General features: G+C 54.4%; 1 protein-coding gene across 2 annotated transcripts; it reads left to right on the top strand.

Annotated features, from left to right (window-relative positions):
* Nucleotides 1-316: 316 nt before the first annotated feature.
* Nucleotides 317-15,496, top strand: NLGN3 (neuroligin 3). 2 transcript variants are annotated; one of them, XM_021680444.2, is made up of 5 exons: nt 317-386; nt 3,631-3,780; nt 9,887-10,072; nt 12,206-12,995; nt 13,640-15,496. In XM_021680444.2, exons 2-5 carry the CDS (start codon nt 3,660-3,662, stop codon nt 14,481-14,483), a joined length of 1,941 nt encoding a protein of 646 aa, XP_021536119.1. In that variant the 5' UTR covers nt 317-386; nt 3,631-3,659; the 3' UTR covers nt 14,484-15,496. The 2 variants fall into 2 exon arrangements, with proteins under 2 accessions (XP_021536119.1, XP_021536115.1); XM_021680440.2 differs by lacking the exon at nt 317-386 and adding an exon at nt 1,688-1,767.
* Nucleotides 15,497-18,736: the final 3,240 nt, after the last annotated feature.

Genomic DNA, 18,736 nt, shown 5'->3' with positions numbered 1-18,736 from the left:
GGGGGGGGGAGGACCTGCCCCCTCCCCCCCCTTCCACCTCCATCAAGTTGGAGGGAATTCATGCTTTGGGATGAGTAAGTCCCTTCCACTTGGGGGGCTGTCCGCTGTGTGCGTGATGATGCCCCGTGCCCCATAGGGTGTCTGAGTGCTGTCCTGGCAGGTGTTAAGACGGTAGGTGCCACTGGAAGTTCGGGAAGCTGGAGGCCATTTCTGCCCCTCGGGGCCCTGGCTCTTGCCCTAGTTGAAAAGCCATTTTGTAATATGAGGGCGGTTCCTGTTTTGATTAATAGCTGTAAGGGAATTCAGTCACCAGAGCCCGGACCAGCTGGGAAAGAGGGCTATTTGCTGCCTGCAGGCTGAGAGTATCTGGTGTCACAGACAAGAGGGTAAGCCCTGGGGTGCTGGCAGAATGACCTCTGTCTCCCCACTCTGCCCAGCATCCAGGCAAGTAGGTCCTCTTTCTCCACAGCCGTGCTCAAGATGCACGTCTCATCTCCTTAGAACAGGAAGGAGAGTTGGTGCCAACTTACCCACAGGTCCTAAGTGTCTCTCTTCTCGCCTCTGGGCCCTTCTTTTCTCTCCTTCCCTTCTGTCCCTTCTCTCCCCTCCCCCCCACGCTCCACCTCTTTTCTCGCTGATTTTTTCCTTCCCTCTCCCCCATCCCCAGAAAGGTGGCATGGTGCAGTGGAAAGACCATGGGCTTTGGAGTCAAGCAGACCTGGGTTTGAATCTTACCTCTAGGGCTTCCTAGCTGTGTGATCTTGAGCAAGTCACTTTACCGCTCTGAACCTCAGTTTCCCCATCAGTGAAACAGGAATAGAGACAGTACCTACCTCATTGGGGTGTGAGGATCAAACAGTATGGCAGAAGTAGAGGGTCTGGCACACGGTAAATATTCGGTCTGTGGTAGGAGCTGTTACCATTATTCCTCTGTCTCCCTCTCTCTCTCTCTCCATCTCTTTCATGTCCCTCTCTCCTTCCCCCGTTCCTCCTTTCCCTCCCTCCCTCTCTGGCTCTCTCTAGATCTCAGAGCACTCCTTGCTGCTCTTAGGCCTGGGTCCTGTTCACAGGAACCCCATTTGCCGTTAGCCAGAGCAGGGGGCCCCGACGAGGAAGACCAGAGGGAAAGCTTCATCTCCCATTTCCTCCTCTGGGAATCAGGGTCAGCTGAGGCCCAGCTTGAGCCCACCCACCGGGCCCAGGTAGCCTAGGGCTGGGGGCCCCAGGACCCAGCTCTGCCCTAATAGCTCGCATCCATATCCAACATTCTGGCCAACGCCACCTGTCACCCTCAGCGCCTGTCGCTGCTCTCCAGCTCAGCCTGCCTGTGTACACACGCGCAGCCCCTGCTCCCCGGGAGAAATCCTTTCCCTGAGTGGGTCTCTGGCTCTCTACCCTGGCCCGTGTGCTGCTCCCGCCTTCCTAACTGGGAAGGTAGTTGGTTGAGACGGGCTGTTGGGGACAGGGAGACGGGGCAGGGAGGCAGCAGGGAGACCAGCGTGGCAGGGGCCTGCAACACCATCATCCTGATGAAGGTCTGGGCCTCAGCCCACCCATTCCCTCGGTTCTTGCCATCCCTCCTGCCTGTCCTGGGCCCAAGCCCAGAGCTGGCTTGCTGGGCCACACTGCAGTCATGCTGTTTTTGAATTCTCTCTCTGTTTTGTTCTCTGTTCTGTGCTGTTGTGTCTCCCCGTGTCTGGTCCCCAGGATCCGGCGCTAAGAAACAGGGCGAGGACTTAGCGGATAATGACGGGGATGAAGATGAAGGTATTTGGGGGCTGCAGGGCGCGGCGGCTGGTGCATGGCACAGAGCCCCTCCCCCTCTCGATGGGGAGAAGCCCCGTCTGTCTGTCTGTCCGTCCGTTGGTGTGTTTCTGTTCCTATACGAGGCTGTTGGGCTGCTCATCCATCTTTGGCCCGGTTGGCCGCTGGGAGGTCCAGGGTGATGGACACGGCTGGCTGGCGGGAGCAGGGGACCACAAGCAGAGCCACGGGGAGGGCAGCCTCCTCGCCCCGGTCCCCTACCCCCGTCCTCAGTCCCACAGCACAGAAGCGGGCACTGCCAGAGACAGCTTACTCCCCCATCTTCCGTGGCTCACAGGCACCTGCCCCTACCGATCAGCAGGGAGAGCGGAGAGAAAGCAGGGCAGAGGAAGGGCGGGGAGAGGCGCAAAGGAGACCGGATGGCGAGGACATAACCTGGGTTTCACTGCGGAGACACCTGTGTTTTGCGGGGAGACTGGCTCCTGGGAGAGGGGCCCGGCAGGACGTTGAGCTGAGGAGCGAGGCAGTGACAACCAAAGGGGCCGGAGATTAGCACCATCTAGAATCCCCCCCACCCCCCCACCCCGGCCTCCTCCCAGAAAAAGAGACATGGCCTCGGGGCCACGGGCTGCAATAGGCTCAGGACAGGGCCAGGAAGGCTGTGGGCTAAAATGCCAGGCTGAGGCAGGGACGCCACAGCCCAGTCAGTAGATGGCATAAGATCCTCGCGTGATGGTTGAACCGGTCTGCCTTCCTCCTTGGGAAAACAGGTTGTGTTTGCTTGGCAGCAGAGAGCATTCCCTTCTACCTCCCTGCCCTGGCCCTGCCCCTCCACCCCTGGAGGAGCCAAATAGCTGCGGGGGGGGGGGGGGGCGGTCTGCTGGTGGCTGGTGGGGCCGCGTGTGGCAGAGTGTTGGTCCAGCTCACACACTGAGAGGCTGCAGGTCGAGGTGGTCAGGCCAGGAGCCTTCTCTTGACTGCCCAGCCCCAACGCCACGCCTCCGCTGCGCTGCCTGGGCTTGGGAGCAGCCGCTTGAAGGTCTCTCACTGAATGGCCTCTGGGGAGGCTCCATCTTCACCCTAATGCTGATGGGGGAGGGCGGTGGGGAGAGGGGCGGCGGAGCGGGGCAGGGCAGGGGAGGGGGTCTCTCTCATTCTTAGTTCTGCCCCTCTCCTCTCTCCCATCCCCAGTGCTTCCAGTTAAGTCTGCCTGACGCCCCGGGGGACAATGGGGTAAATGAGCACATGGCTGAGAAACCATGTCACTAAGGTTCCCTCCACCCCATCGCTGCCATTCACTCCCTTTTACCCACACCCTTCCTTGTTCTCTCCCTGTGCCACCCCTTCTTCCCACCCCTCTTGTCTCTGTCTGCACTGGGGGGCCGGCTGCTGCCAATGGCCGTATTTCCATGTAACTGGTCTAGTCTTGGGGGTTTCAGGGCTTCCCAGCTCCTGCTCTCGGAAGCCATGGCAGGTCCCAGGACTCCCGGGTGCCCCGGGGCAGGGACTCACTTGAGCCGGCTAAGAGACCAGCCCTGCCCCTTCCCACCCCCACTCCCCGTCCCCAGGGGCCCGGCCGTGGCCTACCTAGGCCCAGCCGTAGCAGGCATGGCTGACTGCCCTCAGCTGGGAGGCTGAAACCAGAGTCTTTAAAACCGTCGCCCAAGTCCACCTCCAGCCAAGTCTCTGGCCGATGCTCGGGCTCCAGGCCGGGCGGCCCCATGAGTCCTGCCCTCAGAGTTGGCGGTGGTGTCCTGGCACCTGGGATAGCTTTGCCGCCCACACCGCCCCCCCCCCCCAGGGCTGGCGGGGGTAGGGGAGGAAGGGCATCCTACCCAGCCTGTGTCTCACCCCTTCTCCTTGCAGACATCCGGGACAGTGGTGCTAAGCCCGTCATGGTCTACATCCACGGAGGCTCTTACATGGAGGGGACGGGCAACATGATTGACGGCAGCGTCCTCGCCAGCTATGGCAACGTCATCGTCATCACCCTCAACTATCGGGTTGGGGTGCTAGGTATGGCTCTCTGCTAGCTGCCTTGAAGGAAGCCTGGGTTCTCAAGGAAGGAGGAAAGAATGCTGGGGATTTAATGCTGGCCTCGGTTCCCGAGCGGGTGCCAACGACCAGAGTCAAATGGTGGTATCACACGGTCCCTACCCGAGTGCTGGGAGCTTCCCCATGTCCCTCGGCCCTTTCCGGAATGTTTAGCTGCCACTGGAAATTCAGTTCAACCTCCACACTTTCTCTTGTCTCAAGCCAGGTCGCTGCTTTCAGACCGTTGCTTGGCTGAGCTTCGCAGGGTCTGTGAACTTTCTAGTGTCCTTCCCTCAACCCTACCCACCCAGGCCCACATCCCTAAAAGCCCCACACATACACAGATACTCCTTCTAGCCAGTCGCATATCCACACGCTTACATACCCTCACATGTCCACACATCCACACTGCCCACCGCACACCCCGATGCATACGATTAATTCTCACTCACCCCACAAAGACACACATACACCCGTGCACAGAGACCCCCACATCCACATCTACAGGCCGCCTCTCACACACACACATTCCCCCACCACTCCATAAACACTCCACACATACAGTTTTCCCCTCACACATACCCAGATACCATATACCTGTCCACTCCACATCCATACCCCATATGTTCACAGATCTCTCGGACTGCCCCCTCATTCCCGTATATCTCTCCCTCCACATCTACACCCATACACTCTACACGTACCCACACTCACACTTCCTTCTACCCCCATGTATATGCTCTACACAAAGACCCACACCCTTCACATCCACATCTACACACAAACCCCACACGCGTATACCTTGAATGTACATAAATATTCCCTCCACGTATACACACACATACCTGCATCCCCCTGCACACCCCACTTCCACATCCACTCAAACACCCACACGCACACATATGTCCCTCGCCTTCCCCATGTAAACGCAAACCAATATTCCCCCTCGCTACACATACATATCCATACCCACACGTACACAGCTCCTCATGCCGCACATCCACAAATACTACCCACACCCCCCCTCATATCCCTGCTTCCACGTCTCCATACACATCCCAGGCCCTCACATATCTCTCCACCATGTGCACACAGTCATAGACCTCTCACATTCCCATGTATACACACACACGCACGCACGCACGCACGCACGTAGACGCTCTTCCCGTACATACCCTGCATGTATACGTGCAATACACATACGTACATATTCCCTCACCCACCCTACCCAACAAACGCATACATACCCACGTACCCCCATTTGGCCTCCAGATCCATGCACGCACGCACACCTGTCCTCAGCCCCACACGTGTGCACACCCCACGCTTACAGACCCCGTATATACACACATACGCATTTCTACTACTCTCTCCGTGCCTACATCCCCCTATACTCCCACCCCATCACACAAACGCACTCCCACACATACACACTTCCTTCCCAAATGCCTCCTCATTCGCACCCCTGGGTCCTGCCCCCCACATCCTCTGCCGTTGGCCCGCTGGTTTTGGTGATGTAGGCTGCCCCTCTGTGCTGTCTCTTCCTTGCTGACTGTTACTGCCCACCCGCGGCCAGGGTCCTGAGCTAAACAAGTACCTCAGAGAGGGTCTTGCTCCCTTTGAGATGTTCACCCAGGCCTCCGAGAGCACGTGCAGGCGCGCAGCCCTGTAATGGTGGGGGGAAGGCAACCCCTTGCCTGAAGCGCTGGTGTCTTCCAAGTTCCAGTGGGGGCCTAGGCCATGCATCAGGTCTGGAGGCCTGGGTGCTGGACCAGCCGTGGCATGACTTCTTCCCTGGCCACTTGGCTGACAGGACCTGATTTTAATTTGCTTCGGAGTGTATCGTTGTTGCTGGTTCTAATCCCAGAGGGCCCGGGGTTGTGCGTCACTTCTGGTAGAGTTTATGAGCCCAGAAAGGCAACCTTTTCTTGACTGACCCTTGACACTCGGTGGGCTAGCAAGACACCTTTTTGGGGTTCAGACTGGAGAAATGATATTCCCTGAAAACAGTGGAGCCCGTGTGCCTTCGAGTGGCCTCTGGATCCTGGGGATGAAGCACGCAAGGCGCCTCCCTTGGTCTCTCGGCGGTCTGGTGGGCTTGGCTGTCATGGTTCGGCCGCTCTGCTCCTCTGTCTTCCCGAGTTGCCCCAGACATCCCGGCGAGGCTCTCTTGAGTGTTCTGTCCTGTTGAGGAAAGGGGATCTGAGTCTCTGACAGTAAAGGGGAAGTGAAGGCGGCTATTAAGCCACATGCAAGGGCTGCACAGTTCCTGAAGAGTCCGGAATTTCCAGAAGTAAGCTCACACAGATATCCAGCCACGCGCACACGGTAGTTGAAGGCCAGAACAAGTTTTGCCACCTTATTTTCTTGGTGAGAGTGATAGAAAATGTTCAACTCGGCTGCTTTTAAAAATTAGACACACAGAGCGCCATTCTGTGGGTTTTATTGGAAAGCACAGAGAGTACAAAGAATGTGCCTCGGTTCTGTCCAATCGGACCAGCTAGGGATGCAGGAAAAGAAAGAGTGGAGGAGTGGGGGGGGGGGGGGGGGGCAGGAATTGAGGAAGAGAAGAAAAGGACGGGGGGAGAGAAAAGAGGACAAGAGTGACACCGAGCAAGGAGACAGGAAGGAGAGATTCAGGATTTGAAGTGTCACTTGACAGCTGTGGGCTGCGCGGGGCCTGTTGCCGGTGAGTGCTCCCTATGGTATCCTGGTTTGCAGATTACTTGACAACCCTCCCGCTTCTCTACTCTCGAAGCTTCTACATCAGCAGTTCCTAACTTTTGGGGGCGTCTTGGACCCCTTTTGAGGTTCTAACAAAAGCTATGGACTCTCCCCCCAGAAAAAAACATGCACACACATACACAAACCTATGGAAATGGTTCCAAGGACCCCACCGAAACTCATCCGGGGAAACTCTGGTTAAGAACACGCCCCCCGCCCCGCCCACTTTACAACCCCCTCTCATTCGCATAACCAGAACAGCACATCTGGGGGCAGGTATAGCATTCTTGGGGCCTTCAGCTGTTAATGATCAACATGATATGACCCAAACCGCGGAAGGAGTCACAAACTGAGATTTGGTCCGAAGTTTCCCCACCACTTCCTGTGTCTCCTTCACAGCCTGCTCTGCAACACAGATGTAATCAATAAGCCACTGATTGGATTCTGGGTACATACAAGATGTTTTTGTCTCTCGGTGCCAGATGTAGAACATAGGTCTGTCCCTGACCCTTGGGGATTTTGCTGTGTAGCTGAGACTTGGGTGTTTTGTGTCTTCAAGCATCCCCAACGAAGCGGGCCGGTTTGGGACCCCCAACTGCATGCACACATTCACCCTCCCTTCAGCTTCTCTGGAAGCACCAAGCGCAGAAAGATGGTTTACTCTGAGGTGCTTCTTTGGACATCTCGGGTGATTCATCTATATGGAGACTGTCACAGGCCAGTCCATGGATCCCATCTAATTATTTGAGGAGCCCCCAGGGAGCTCGAGACCAGCACAAGAAAGGGACCCCAGCAGGATATCGGGTGTGGATATCCCTGGGGCTGAGGAAGTAGAGGCTTGCCAGGTTTTAGTCTGGGTTCCAGAATCTAATCGTACATCTCTGCTCGGGTACCCTTCGGGCAAAGCGAAAACCTGGTAAACGTCAAGCCTTGAGGGACAGAGATATGTGGTTTGAGTACGATGTGCCGGGTTCCCTCATCCTCTGTTGACAGGTGGCTTACCATGGACTGCAGTGTCAACCTGGGGCCCAGGGAGACGGTCTCAGATTTATTCTGATAGTTTACAGAGTGCATGGTGTTTCAGCGCTCCTTCTCGCGTGGCTTCTGTGGATGGCTGAGTTACTGGGGACCTAGCAGCGAGCGACTTGCTCTCCCACACCGCCAGGCTTGTGTGCTCACGGTCGGTCACGTTTGCTGGATCATCTGCCTCAGCCCCGTGGATGTAGCACTTCACGCAGGACTCTTGTAGTAGAGATGGTTGACGTGGCATCATCCGCATGCTCCGGCCCCTCTCATCCCGGGGTTGGTGGGAGCCAAGGGAGCAGAAACGGATGGTTGGCTCCTCCACCCAGCCCTGTCAGGCCTTTGTTCCCAACCTAGGGAATCGAGACACGCTGGCGAAATCTACTTTACTACATTCAAAGAGCGGGCTCTTCCCGCTGATAGGACAGATGCATTGACACATTTCACGGAACGCTACCTCGAGCCGAGGCTGAAGCCAAGTCCACAGAGGCTTAAATAAGAGGACAAGGAAAGAAAATATGGAGGAAGGAGAAAGGCAGGGAGAGAGGACAGGAGGGCTAAGAGAAGCACAGAGTGGTTCTTGCCGGAGGGTCTTGGGCTTGGACAGCTGGGTTGGATCTTGGTCAGCAGACTTTTTACGACTCCCAGCAGCAGCTTCGGTGTGTGAATGGGCCAGGCAGAGGAGAGGCTGGTTCCCTTGTCTGGAGGAACAAGGGCTCCTCCGTTCATCCTCATTCAGGCTTTCTCTAATTCCTTCACGTTTCCTCGCCGGGAACCTGGGGCTAAAGAGGGCTTGTGACTAGGTCCTGAGAGGAATAACTAAGTACTTTACATCTCTAATTGTACCAAATGTAAATTAATAACACCCTTGAAGAGGATAAAATGAGCTCTTTTGCAGAAGCTAGAAACAGGAGGACCCGAGAAAAACAGGGATGAGGTCGTGCGCCTGCTTGAGTCTATTTGAATTCAGCCTCTGCCCATGGCCTGCCAGGACCACCAGGGAGCTCCCTGTGAGCTGAGGGTGGGCTCCTCAAACGTGGCCTCTCACAAAGTTGATCCCAGGTGCTGCAAAGGGAGCTTTTAAACGGGGAGTCCAAAAAGACCGATCCAGGTATGAGGTGTCCACAACTACCCACCTGGAAAGAACCCTTCCGAAAGCCTACGGCAGGAGAAGATAGAGCCTTCCAGGGAGCCCGGGGATCAAGGAAGAGAGAGGAAATGAGGCAGCACGATCAGTCTGAAATGGAAGCAGGGTTGGGGGGGGAATATAGGACATCTCTGTGGGATAGCCAGCAGGTGGGCGGGAAGGTAGTCTCCATGGCAACAAGTCTCCACAGCAGCAAATCCCAGCAGGTGGGCGGGAAGGTAGTCTCCATGGTGACATGTCTCCTCAGCAGCAAATCCCAGTGGGTGGGCGGGCGGGAAGACCTGTTTCTGTGGTAACACGCTGCACCGACTTCCCCATTTCTCCACCAGATGAAAAAGATGGTCTCACCCAGTGGTTTTCTAACTTTAGCAGGCCCCAGAGTCACCTGGAGAGCTTGTGAAAAACACACATTGCTGGGCCTCCTCCCCAGAGTTTCTGATTCATTAGGTCTTGGGAGGAGAGGAAATGAGAATCCGCCCCGAGAATGAGGGGAAGGGCCACCTGAGGCACTGGAACGAGGTGCAGATGGACTACCCGTCCGGGAAGGGCCAAGTAGAGCTTAGGAATCCTTGCCTCTTGGGATCCTCACTTCCTTCGGGGAGAGGAGGAAGGGGAAAGAGAAGTAATTATAGACTTACAGAGTGCGGAGTGTATTAGAGATGCTTAGGTTCGTTTTATCCCGCCTACAACCCTTTGAAGTATTTTTACCTCCATTTTGCAGAAGAGGAAACTGTAGCCCAGATATTTTAAATAACTTGCCCAAGGCTATACGGCCAATAAGTGGTAGAGCCAGGACATGAACCGAGGACCATCTGATTCCAGGGTCCCTGCTCGTTCCACTCTATCTCGAGGGGGGCTAGGGTAATGTCCTGGAGAGCACATCAGGGGCCTGGCCATCTGCGGTTCTTGCAGCTTAAGTCTCCCAGCTGGAGGCATCCCCTCGAGTAGTCTGGAGACCCCTCCCTCCACACTGGAGAATGGGGGTGGGGGGCAAGGAGCTGATCGATCCTTCCTACACTGATGGTGCTGGAGCTTGCAGAAAGGAGCAATGGTACATGGTAGTTAGGTGGAAAGAACCATGCTGCATGCCCCTCCTCTGTCCTCATGCCCCCTCCCTGTCTTCTGCCTGCCGTTATAACCCCGATCCCCCCATCCCTCTGCCTTCACCGTCCTCATGCCCTTTGTTGAATCCAGGTTTCCTGAGCACTGGCGATCAGGCTGCCAAGGGCAACTATGGGCTCCTTGACCAAATCCAGGCCCTCCGCTGGGTGAGCGAGAACATTGCCTTCTTTGGTGGCGATCCCCGCCGTATTACTGTCTTCGGCTCGGGTATCGGCGCGTCCTGTGTCAGCCTCCTCACGCTGTCGCATCACTCTGAGGGTGAGTAACCCTTGAGGCAAAACCTCAACTAGCGAAGTGCCGGCTGCCCATCCTGAGCCTCAGGACTTGCGGGGTTCAGAGTGCCCAGAGGAATCAGCTGGCCCTCTTCTATCAGCTTGGCATCCCTTTGGGGAGAAGTGGAATGGAAATGTTCCTCTCGGGGAAGAAGTCCTTTTCCCAGTGTGAGAGAGGGAAAGAGAGAATCCCATTTATCTCTTGAGAAAGTAAGATCCTCCTTCTGTGTGGGAGTCGGGTTTGGGTGAGTGGGAGTAGGATGTCTATCTGAAGGGACAGCGGGGTTTGTTTTTTTTTTTTTTTTTTTTTGGTGGTTTTTTTTGAGGGGGGGCAAGGGAAATCTTTCAGTTTGGGAAGGACATGTGACTTCAGGATAGAGATCTAGAGTGGGAATTGGTTTTTAGGTGTAAGAAACACTCATTCTCTGCCTTTCTTTCTGAAGAACAAGTCTGTACAGGAGAGGAGCTGTCCTTAAGCGGAGAGATGGGTCTGAACAGTGAAGAGAGCTAACCCGTCGGGTGGGCTTTTTCTGAGGGGCAGCGATCTGGTAGCCCACACCAGACCTCCTCCCGGGCTGGGCAACCCTAAGGGAGACTCCCATTCTTAGCCCAGAGGAAAGCCTCTCTCCTTGCTCTGCTAGTGACTCTCCAAGGGAGCCAAACAGGCCCTTTTTGGCTCAGCAGGAAAAGCTCTCTTCACCTCTGGACTGTAGAGCACATTCTACCTCTGAGAGGCAAAGATGAGCTTCTCATGAAGAAGAGATCTTCCTGAAATAAGTTCCTTTCCTCCCTCTGAAGGAAGGAAATCTGTGAGAGAGGACAAGGTTTTTGTTGTTGTTGGAATCGACCCCGTGAGTGAGTGATATTCTCACAGGAAGACTCTCGGTCCCTCTTTGAAGAAAGCCTGTCTGTCTGAGAGAGAAAAATCATCTTCTCTGATCTCAACATTCTGCCTCTGTCCCTCCAGGGACTACCCCGATGAGGGAAGACCAGGGTGGGATCTGCATCACACCTTAGAATGTGTTTCTAGGTGACAGTAGTGGGAACAGGGATCCCTTTCTCCACAAAGGAGGGTGAGGTGACCGGCTGTGAGGGTGGCCCTGTCTGAAACGAGGAATGGTGCCTCCTCTGATCCAGAACTATTTCCCTGGGAGGAGAAGGCCTTTCTTGGAGTGGTGCCACATTCTGTCTCCTAAGGGGCCTGGCTGCACTAAAGAGTTGTTCTCTCGGTCTTTCTGCAACTGATTCATGGAGAATCACCTTTTGAAAAGGGATGCTCTCTCTTAAGTAGTGATCTATATTTCTCTCCCTCTCTTTCTACCCATGCCAACTGCCTTTCTCTTAGAGGAAAGGAACCGTGTGCCTGAAGGCCGGATTATCCCTCGCTTGGGAATGTTGGGGCCAGGGAGAGCATGATACCCCCCTTTTTTTTCCAGGGGTGGGGGGGAAGAATCATCCACTTTTTGAGTTTGGAGGACTGGCTCCGTCTTGGGTAGGGGAGAAACTGGATCTGAGGCATCAGTAGCTTCAGGAAAAGGAAAGTCACTGTGGAGACTACATGCTGGGAGGGCATGTTCCCTGGAGACTTTGAGATCCCAAGGCCTTTGCCCTCAGGAATCTTTCCCCAGACTCCCAGAATGTGAGGCTCTCCCCTGCCTGCATTTCTCATCTCTCATGAAAAAGACCCCTTTGTGGTGGAAGCGCCAGCTCCCTGGTGGTGCGCTGGCACAGAGCTGGGCCCAGCTGGGCAGGAAGCAAGAAGGGAAGACAAGGAGAGATAAAGAGAGGGAGCATAAGGAAGCTGATGTCTGGGACCCAAGGGGTTAATTCTTGCTGGCATTTCCTTAACCCCCAAGTTACCAGCCCTCATCCCAGAACAAGGAAGCACGAAGCAGGCAGGGAGTCAGTCGGCGCAGGGGCCCAGCAACCCCTCCTCTGGTCCTAATCCATCACCCCAACCGAAAGGTCTCTTCTTCCTTCATAGCTCATTGCACCCATAGGGCAGCCTCAGTGACAGAGGAGTGAGGAAGTGTTTAATTTGTCCCTCAGGGACAGGCAAGGGAGGCCTAGGCTGTGGGGGACATGGCAGATCTGACCTGGTGCCACCTGTCTTCCGTAGGGCTTTTCCAGAGGGCCATCATCCAAAGTGGTTCTGCCCTGTCCAGCTGGGCTGTGAACTACCAGCCGGTGAAGTACACCAGCCTGTTGGCAGACAAGGTAGGCTGTAACGTGCTAGACACGGTGGACATGGTGGACTGTCTTCGTCAAAAGAGTGCCAAGGAGCTGGTAGAGCAGGACATCCAGCCAGCCCGCTACCATGTGGCCTTTGGCCCCGTGATTGATGGCGATGTCATCCCTGATGACCCTGAGATTCTCATGGAGCAGGGCGAGTTCCTCAACTATGACATTATGCTAGGTGTCAACCAGGGCGAGGGGCTCAAGTTCGTGGAAGGGGTGGTGGACCCTGAGGATGGCGTCTCTGGCACTGACTTTGACTACTCAGTCTCCAACTTTGTGGACAATCTGTATGGCTATCCTGAGGGTAAGGACACCCTGCGGGAGACCATCAAGTTCATGTACACAGACTGGGCAGACCGTGACAATCCAGAGACCCGCCGCAAAACACTGGTGGCGCTCTTCACCGACCACCAGTGGGTGGAGCCCTCGGTGGTGACCGCTGATCTGCACGCCCGCTATGGCTCCCCTACCTACTTCTACGCCTTCTACCATCACTGCCAGAGCCTCATGAAGCCTGCTTGGTCAGATGCAGCTCATGGGGATGAAGTACCCTACGTTTTTGGTGTCCCTATGGTAGGCCCCACTGACCTCTTCCCCTGCAATTTCTCCAAGAATGACGTTATGCTTAGTGCTGTCGTCATGACCTACTGGACCAACTTTGCCAAGACCGGGTAAGGAGAAAGTGGGGGTTGTTCTTCTTTGGGACCCCAGCATGCCTTCCCCTCTGCTCCGCTATCATTAAGCCTCTTCTGTCATCTCCTTTTTAAAAGATATTCCCCCAAATCTTGCTTGGTAACCTCTTCACCCCCTTCCTCCTTCCTCCTTTTGAGTCTTTCATGCCATTTCTTCCCTCCAAAATGTCATCAAGGCTCAGAACTCAGCTAGCATTAGGACCGAGCAGCAGGGAGAGTTACTGGCAGAACCACGGGATTCAAGGTTAGATGGTCAGAGGCCGAGTGAAGTGGGAATAAAGTATATTCATAAAGAGCCTTTCAAGGGTTCTTGGAAAAACTGGGCAGCTGAAAAGATTGGTGGATGCTCGGTAGCACATGAGAAGAAAAAGCTTCTATAGCATGACCTTACAGGATGGGCACAGGGAAGGATGAGTCAGTTTCCACGATACAGTGGGCAATAGGAATTCAAAGCCCTGGGGAAGAGGAGGGGCGTGGACAGAGAGAGGGACCCTGCAAAAGGTGGAAATGTGGGAAGTTATAGACCGGGGAAGAGGTTCAGAAGTGGGTGTGAGAGGAGGCATTCTGGGCCCTTTGCACACCTAGGTAGAGTGGTGACCCCGGATTTCCATGTGGTATTTCAGGGATCCCAACAAGCCGGTCCCCCAGGACACCAAGTTCATTCACACCAAGGCCAACCGGTTTGAGGAAGTGGCCTGGTCCAAATACAATCCCCGAGACCAGCTCTACCTTCACATCGGGCTGAAACCAAGGGTCCGTGATCATTACCGGGCCACCAAGGTGGCGTTCTGGAAACACCTGGTGCCCCACCTCTACAACCTGCATGACATGTTCCACTATACGTCCACAACCACCAAAGTGCCGCCCCCGGATACCACCCACAGCTCCCACATCACCCGCAGGCCCAACGGCAAGACCTGGAGCACCAAGCGGCCGGCCATCTCCCCTGCCTATAGCAATGAGAATGCCCAAGGGTCCTGGAATGGGGACCAGGATGCAGGGCCGCTCCTGGTGGAGAACCCTCGTGACTACTCCACCGAATTAAGTGTCACCATCGCTGTGGGGGCCTCCCTCCTGTTCCTTAACGTTCTGGCCTTCGCCGCCCTCTACTACCGCAAGGACAAACGGCGTCAGGAGCCTCTGCGGCAGCCCAGCCCTCAGAGGGGAGCCGGGGCCCCCGAATTGGGAGCTGCTCCTGAGGAAGAGCTGGCAGCATTACAGCTGGGCCCCACCCACCACGAATGTGAGGCTGGTCCCCCCCATGACACACTGCGCCTCACTGCGCTACCTGACTACACGCTGACCCTGCGTCGCTCCCCTGATGACATCCCACTCATGACACCCAACACCATCACTATGATTCCCAACTCCCTGGTAGGGCTGCAGACATTGCACCCCTATAACACCTTTGCCGCAGGGTTCAACAGTACTGGGCTGCCCCACTCACACTCCACTACCCGGGTATAGCTCCAGCCCAGAGCACAGCCTCTCTCCTGGCTCCCTCCCTCCCAGATCCACAGACACACATGCACACACACACACACACACAGACATATATGTATACGCACGCACCCACACCCGACAGCAGACCCACCTGCACAAACATAGACAGATGTGGACATGCACCCGCATGTACAAGAACACAAATAAAGAAGTAAACCTGAACAAACCCTTCAAATGGGGACACAAGTGAGTCCTTGGGAAACCGAGGACCTGTGCAACAGCAGCTGAAGCCAGCTCCCTGAGCCTGATCACAGACACTCCTGGGGGCCCGAAAGCACCAGCTGGACACCCCCTTGGTGCTCGCCTTCCGCCTCTCTTGGAACTGCACCACCCACCAACTCCAGACTTGGGAGCTTTAAAGAGCAGAGTAGCTCTTTCTCCCCCAGACTTGGTCTTTTTTCTGGGTCTTGTTTTTGTTGATTTTTTAAAATAATTTTGGAACACATGCCTCTCCAACCCATGAGTGCAAAGAGGCTCCGGAAGGGAGGCACCAGGCCCATGTCTGTCTGGCTCTGGCACCCCCAGGGCTCACACAATCCGGGCGAGGAACATGACCCCCAAGAAAGAAACAGATTCGAGCAAGACCATGGGGTGGAAGGAGGAAGGGGCTACCGCTGGATGGGGTTGGAGGGCCACAGGGGAGAACTCTCCAGCCACCTCTGTGTCCCTGTGGAGGGCTACAGAGACTGCAGGGTGACCTGCTTTCCCCTAAAGGCCAGGAACACCGGCCTGGCTAGACCAGGGGACCCTACCTAGATTTGGTGAATGAGGTTCTGGTGGAGGCCGTTGTTATCAGGGCCCCTGGGTGTAATCTGGGTTCTGCCTCTGCCCTTGGGGTAATGGTATCAGAAATTCGCCCCATTTTCTTTACAGAGTCTCTTTTGTGTCTGTCATTTCTCTTTCAAAAAGGCGGTTTTTTTTTTTTTTTTGTTTTTTTTTTTTTTTTTAAAGAAAAGTTCTTAAAACACTAACGGAAACCCATGGAGTTTGTCCTTTGTAAAAATTTTAAACACAGTGTCTTGATATAAAAATAAAAAATCCAGTTAGCACTCCCAACCTGCCTCCCTTGCACAGGCCTTGCCCCAACAGATCTCCCAGCAGGGCGCCCCTGCAGGCTAGGAATCCAGCCTGCCTCTGCATCCTGTGCCTTTAAGCTGAGACAAGTCTGGCCTACACTCCGCTGGGCCCTGCACGCAGGCCCATCCAATCTTAAGCAGGTTGCTGTCCCCCCCCCCCCGCCCCGCCCCCCTCCCAACGCTCTGGGTTCCTGCAGCTGAAGCCTTCTCTCAGCACCACGGGCCTCTTAATGAAACGGCAAAAAATAACTCCTCTTCCTCCTCCTCCTTCTCCTCCTCCTCCTCGCCCCCCCCCCCCACCACAGCCAGCCGCTGCCGCCACGCCACCCGCTGCTGCCACTGCCACCATCACCACCATCCTGCCTCCATCCTGGACTAGGGGTTGGGAGGAGGTGTGACCTCTAACAGGCTGAAGTTCTTTCTCATATCTGAATCCAGTGCGGCATCACATACGCCGACCCCCTGGCCTTGGGGGACTGACAGAGCAGGGGCCCCTCTCCTCCCCAGGGATACTTGTTTTGGGTTCTGTGAATTACAGTTGGAGAACTCACTGGAACCCTGGCACTGATTTCTCTCCAGGATTGCGATCAGGGGCTCGCCAGGGACTCGCCAGGGGCTCGCCCGCCCATCAACCCCTGGGGTGGGGGGATTCAATGGGGGCTCCACTGGGTTAGCATTATGGGGGTTCACATCTTTCTCAGTGACTTGAAGGACCAAACCCAGGAGTCTGCTCATCAAGTGTGACAGTTGGACACCTCAGAAACCAGGAATAGAATTCTTCAAAGTGACCCTGACAAAGTGAGCGAGATGAACCAACATAACAGGATGATGTTCAGATGGGATGAGCAGAAGATAGTGCGAAGACCAAAACTGAGAAACTAATATACTAATATGGTACGTGGGGATGAGAGAGTTGGCCAATGACTGGCTAGACACAGTTTGGTCAAAACAGAAAAAAAGAAGTGGGGGGAGGGTGACAGGGTGGGTCACAAGTTGAATGAGTCCATAGTGTAGAAATGGTGTTCTCCCTCCTCCCTCCCTCCCTCCCTCCCTCCCTCCCTCCCTCCCTCCCTCCTCCTTCTCACTCTCTCCTCCTTCCCTCTCTCCCTCCCTTCTTTTTTTTTTAAGATTTTTAAAAAAAATTTATTTATTTGAGAGAGAGAATGAGAGAGAGAGAGAGAGCACATGAGAGGGGGGAGGGTCAGAGGGAGAAGCAGACTCCCCACTGAGCAGGGAGCCCAATGCAGGACTCGATCCTGGGACTCCAGGATCATGACCTGAGCCGAAGGCAGTCGCCCAACCAACTGAGCCACCCAGGCGCCCCCCTTTCTTCTTTCTAAAACTAACATGAATACTAGCATATAATAACAAAAATATAGCATAGAGTTGCTGGGAAGTAATCTGAGTCTGAGTTTTAGAATTAGAAGTAACCTCAAGGGCATGTAGTCCAAACAACTTATTTTTTATAACCGGGGAAATGGGCCCAGAAAAGCCCAACATTTTCTTTTTTTTATAAAGATTTTATTTATTTATTTGACAGAGAGAGACAGTGAGAGAGGGAACACAAGCAGGGGGAGTGGGAGAGGGAGAAGGAGGCTTCCCACCAAGCAGAGAGCCCAATGAGGGACTCGATCCCAGACCCTGGGATCATGACCTGAGCGAAAGGCAGCCACTTAACTGACTGAGCCACTCAGGCGCCCCAAGCCCAACATTTTCTAACGCCCAGTTAGCATTAGAAACAGACCCAGGATGCTGTCCAATCGTATATGACATTTCCCTTGGTCCTTTTCTTTCTTTCTTTAAGATTTTATTTATTTATTTGAGAGAGAGAATGAGAGAGCACAATTGAGGGGAGGGGCAGAGGGAGAGGGAGAAGCAGGCTTCCTGCTGAGCAGGGAGCCCGATGCGGGGCTCAATCCAAGGACCCCGGGATCATGACCTGAGCTGAAGGCAGGCGCTTAATGACTGAGCCACCCAGGCGCGCTGGTCCATTTCTTTTTAGGCCCTTTCAAACATTCATGTGTTGGTCAACACATTTTCAGCGTATGTGGAAAAGCTGGAGAGGGTCTGGAGCAGAGCAAAAACAATGTGCCAAAGGACTAGGTCTTTTTAAATTATTATTATCATTATTATTTAGAAAAGAGGAAGCTGATAAGGTAACATTCAATAATTGTGGAGACCTACTGTGTGCCAAATGTGTTATATCATCCTCAAAAATTTACCTCGTAAGCAAGGGCAGAGCTGATGATCTATTCTCCATTTCTTCTGAAAATGACAGAGGGGGAAAGACTAAACAAGACACGAGGAAAGACTTTGCTCCACACTCAGTAAGTCCTCAATAACCATTGCCGAATTGAGTACCTGGCTACTTAAGGAAAGCCCTGCTGTTCATCTTCCTGAAAACAGACCCGCTGGATTGCATGACATTTTCAGGTTGATTCAGAGTGTTGGTTGTTATGATCCTGTGATTGTTCCATCTCAGATATTACCAAACTGGGCCTCCTCTTCCGGGGTGTGTGTGTACACCTCCGAATTAGGAGGCTATTTGGAGAGGATTTAGACATTGCCTCTCCTCTAAGAACTCAAGGTGCTGTAGCAAACCCAGATTTGAGGAGCCATCAATGAGAGATTACAGTTGGTCTTTCACACCTTTGAAAGGCCTAGGTGGGAAGAGGTACTTGCAAGACAGGCAATCTAATTGACAGTGCGGGGAGGGGGGGCGACTGGGTGGCTCAGTCAGATAAGCATCTGCCTTCGGCTCAGGTCATGATCCCGGAGTCCCAGGATCCAGCCCCCGATGCCGACCCCCCCCCGCCCCCCGCATTAGGCTCCCTGCTCAGCGGGGAGTCTGCTTCTCCCTCTGCCCCTCCCCCTGCTCATGCTCTCTCTCTCTTTCACAAATAAATAAATAAATAAAACCGTAAAAAAAATAATAATTGACAGTCGGTCCTGTGCTCAGCTAGCTTGAGTGGTCTCAACCCCATTACAGCCTAGCCGCTCTGAGCCCCAGCTGAAAAGCCCCAGCTCCTTGTTTGAAGAGGGGCAGAGGAGACCCTTGGATTTTATTTCACATTGCGAAAATCATTCGTGCCTAGACTGGGTCCAGCCTGAGTCCCTAGATTTATCTGGTTTCTATCGTAG

This window comes from Neomonachus schauinslandi, chromosome X (genome assembly GCF_002201575.2).
Source record: "Neomonachus schauinslandi chromosome X, ASM220157v2, whole genome shotgun sequence".
Classification (NCBI taxonomy): Eukaryota; Metazoa; Chordata; class Mammalia; order Carnivora; family Phocidae; genus Neomonachus; species Neomonachus schauinslandi.
The sequence above is the reverse complement of the archived record's forward strand: the minus strand, read 5'-3'. Positions and strand labels throughout refer to the sequence as shown.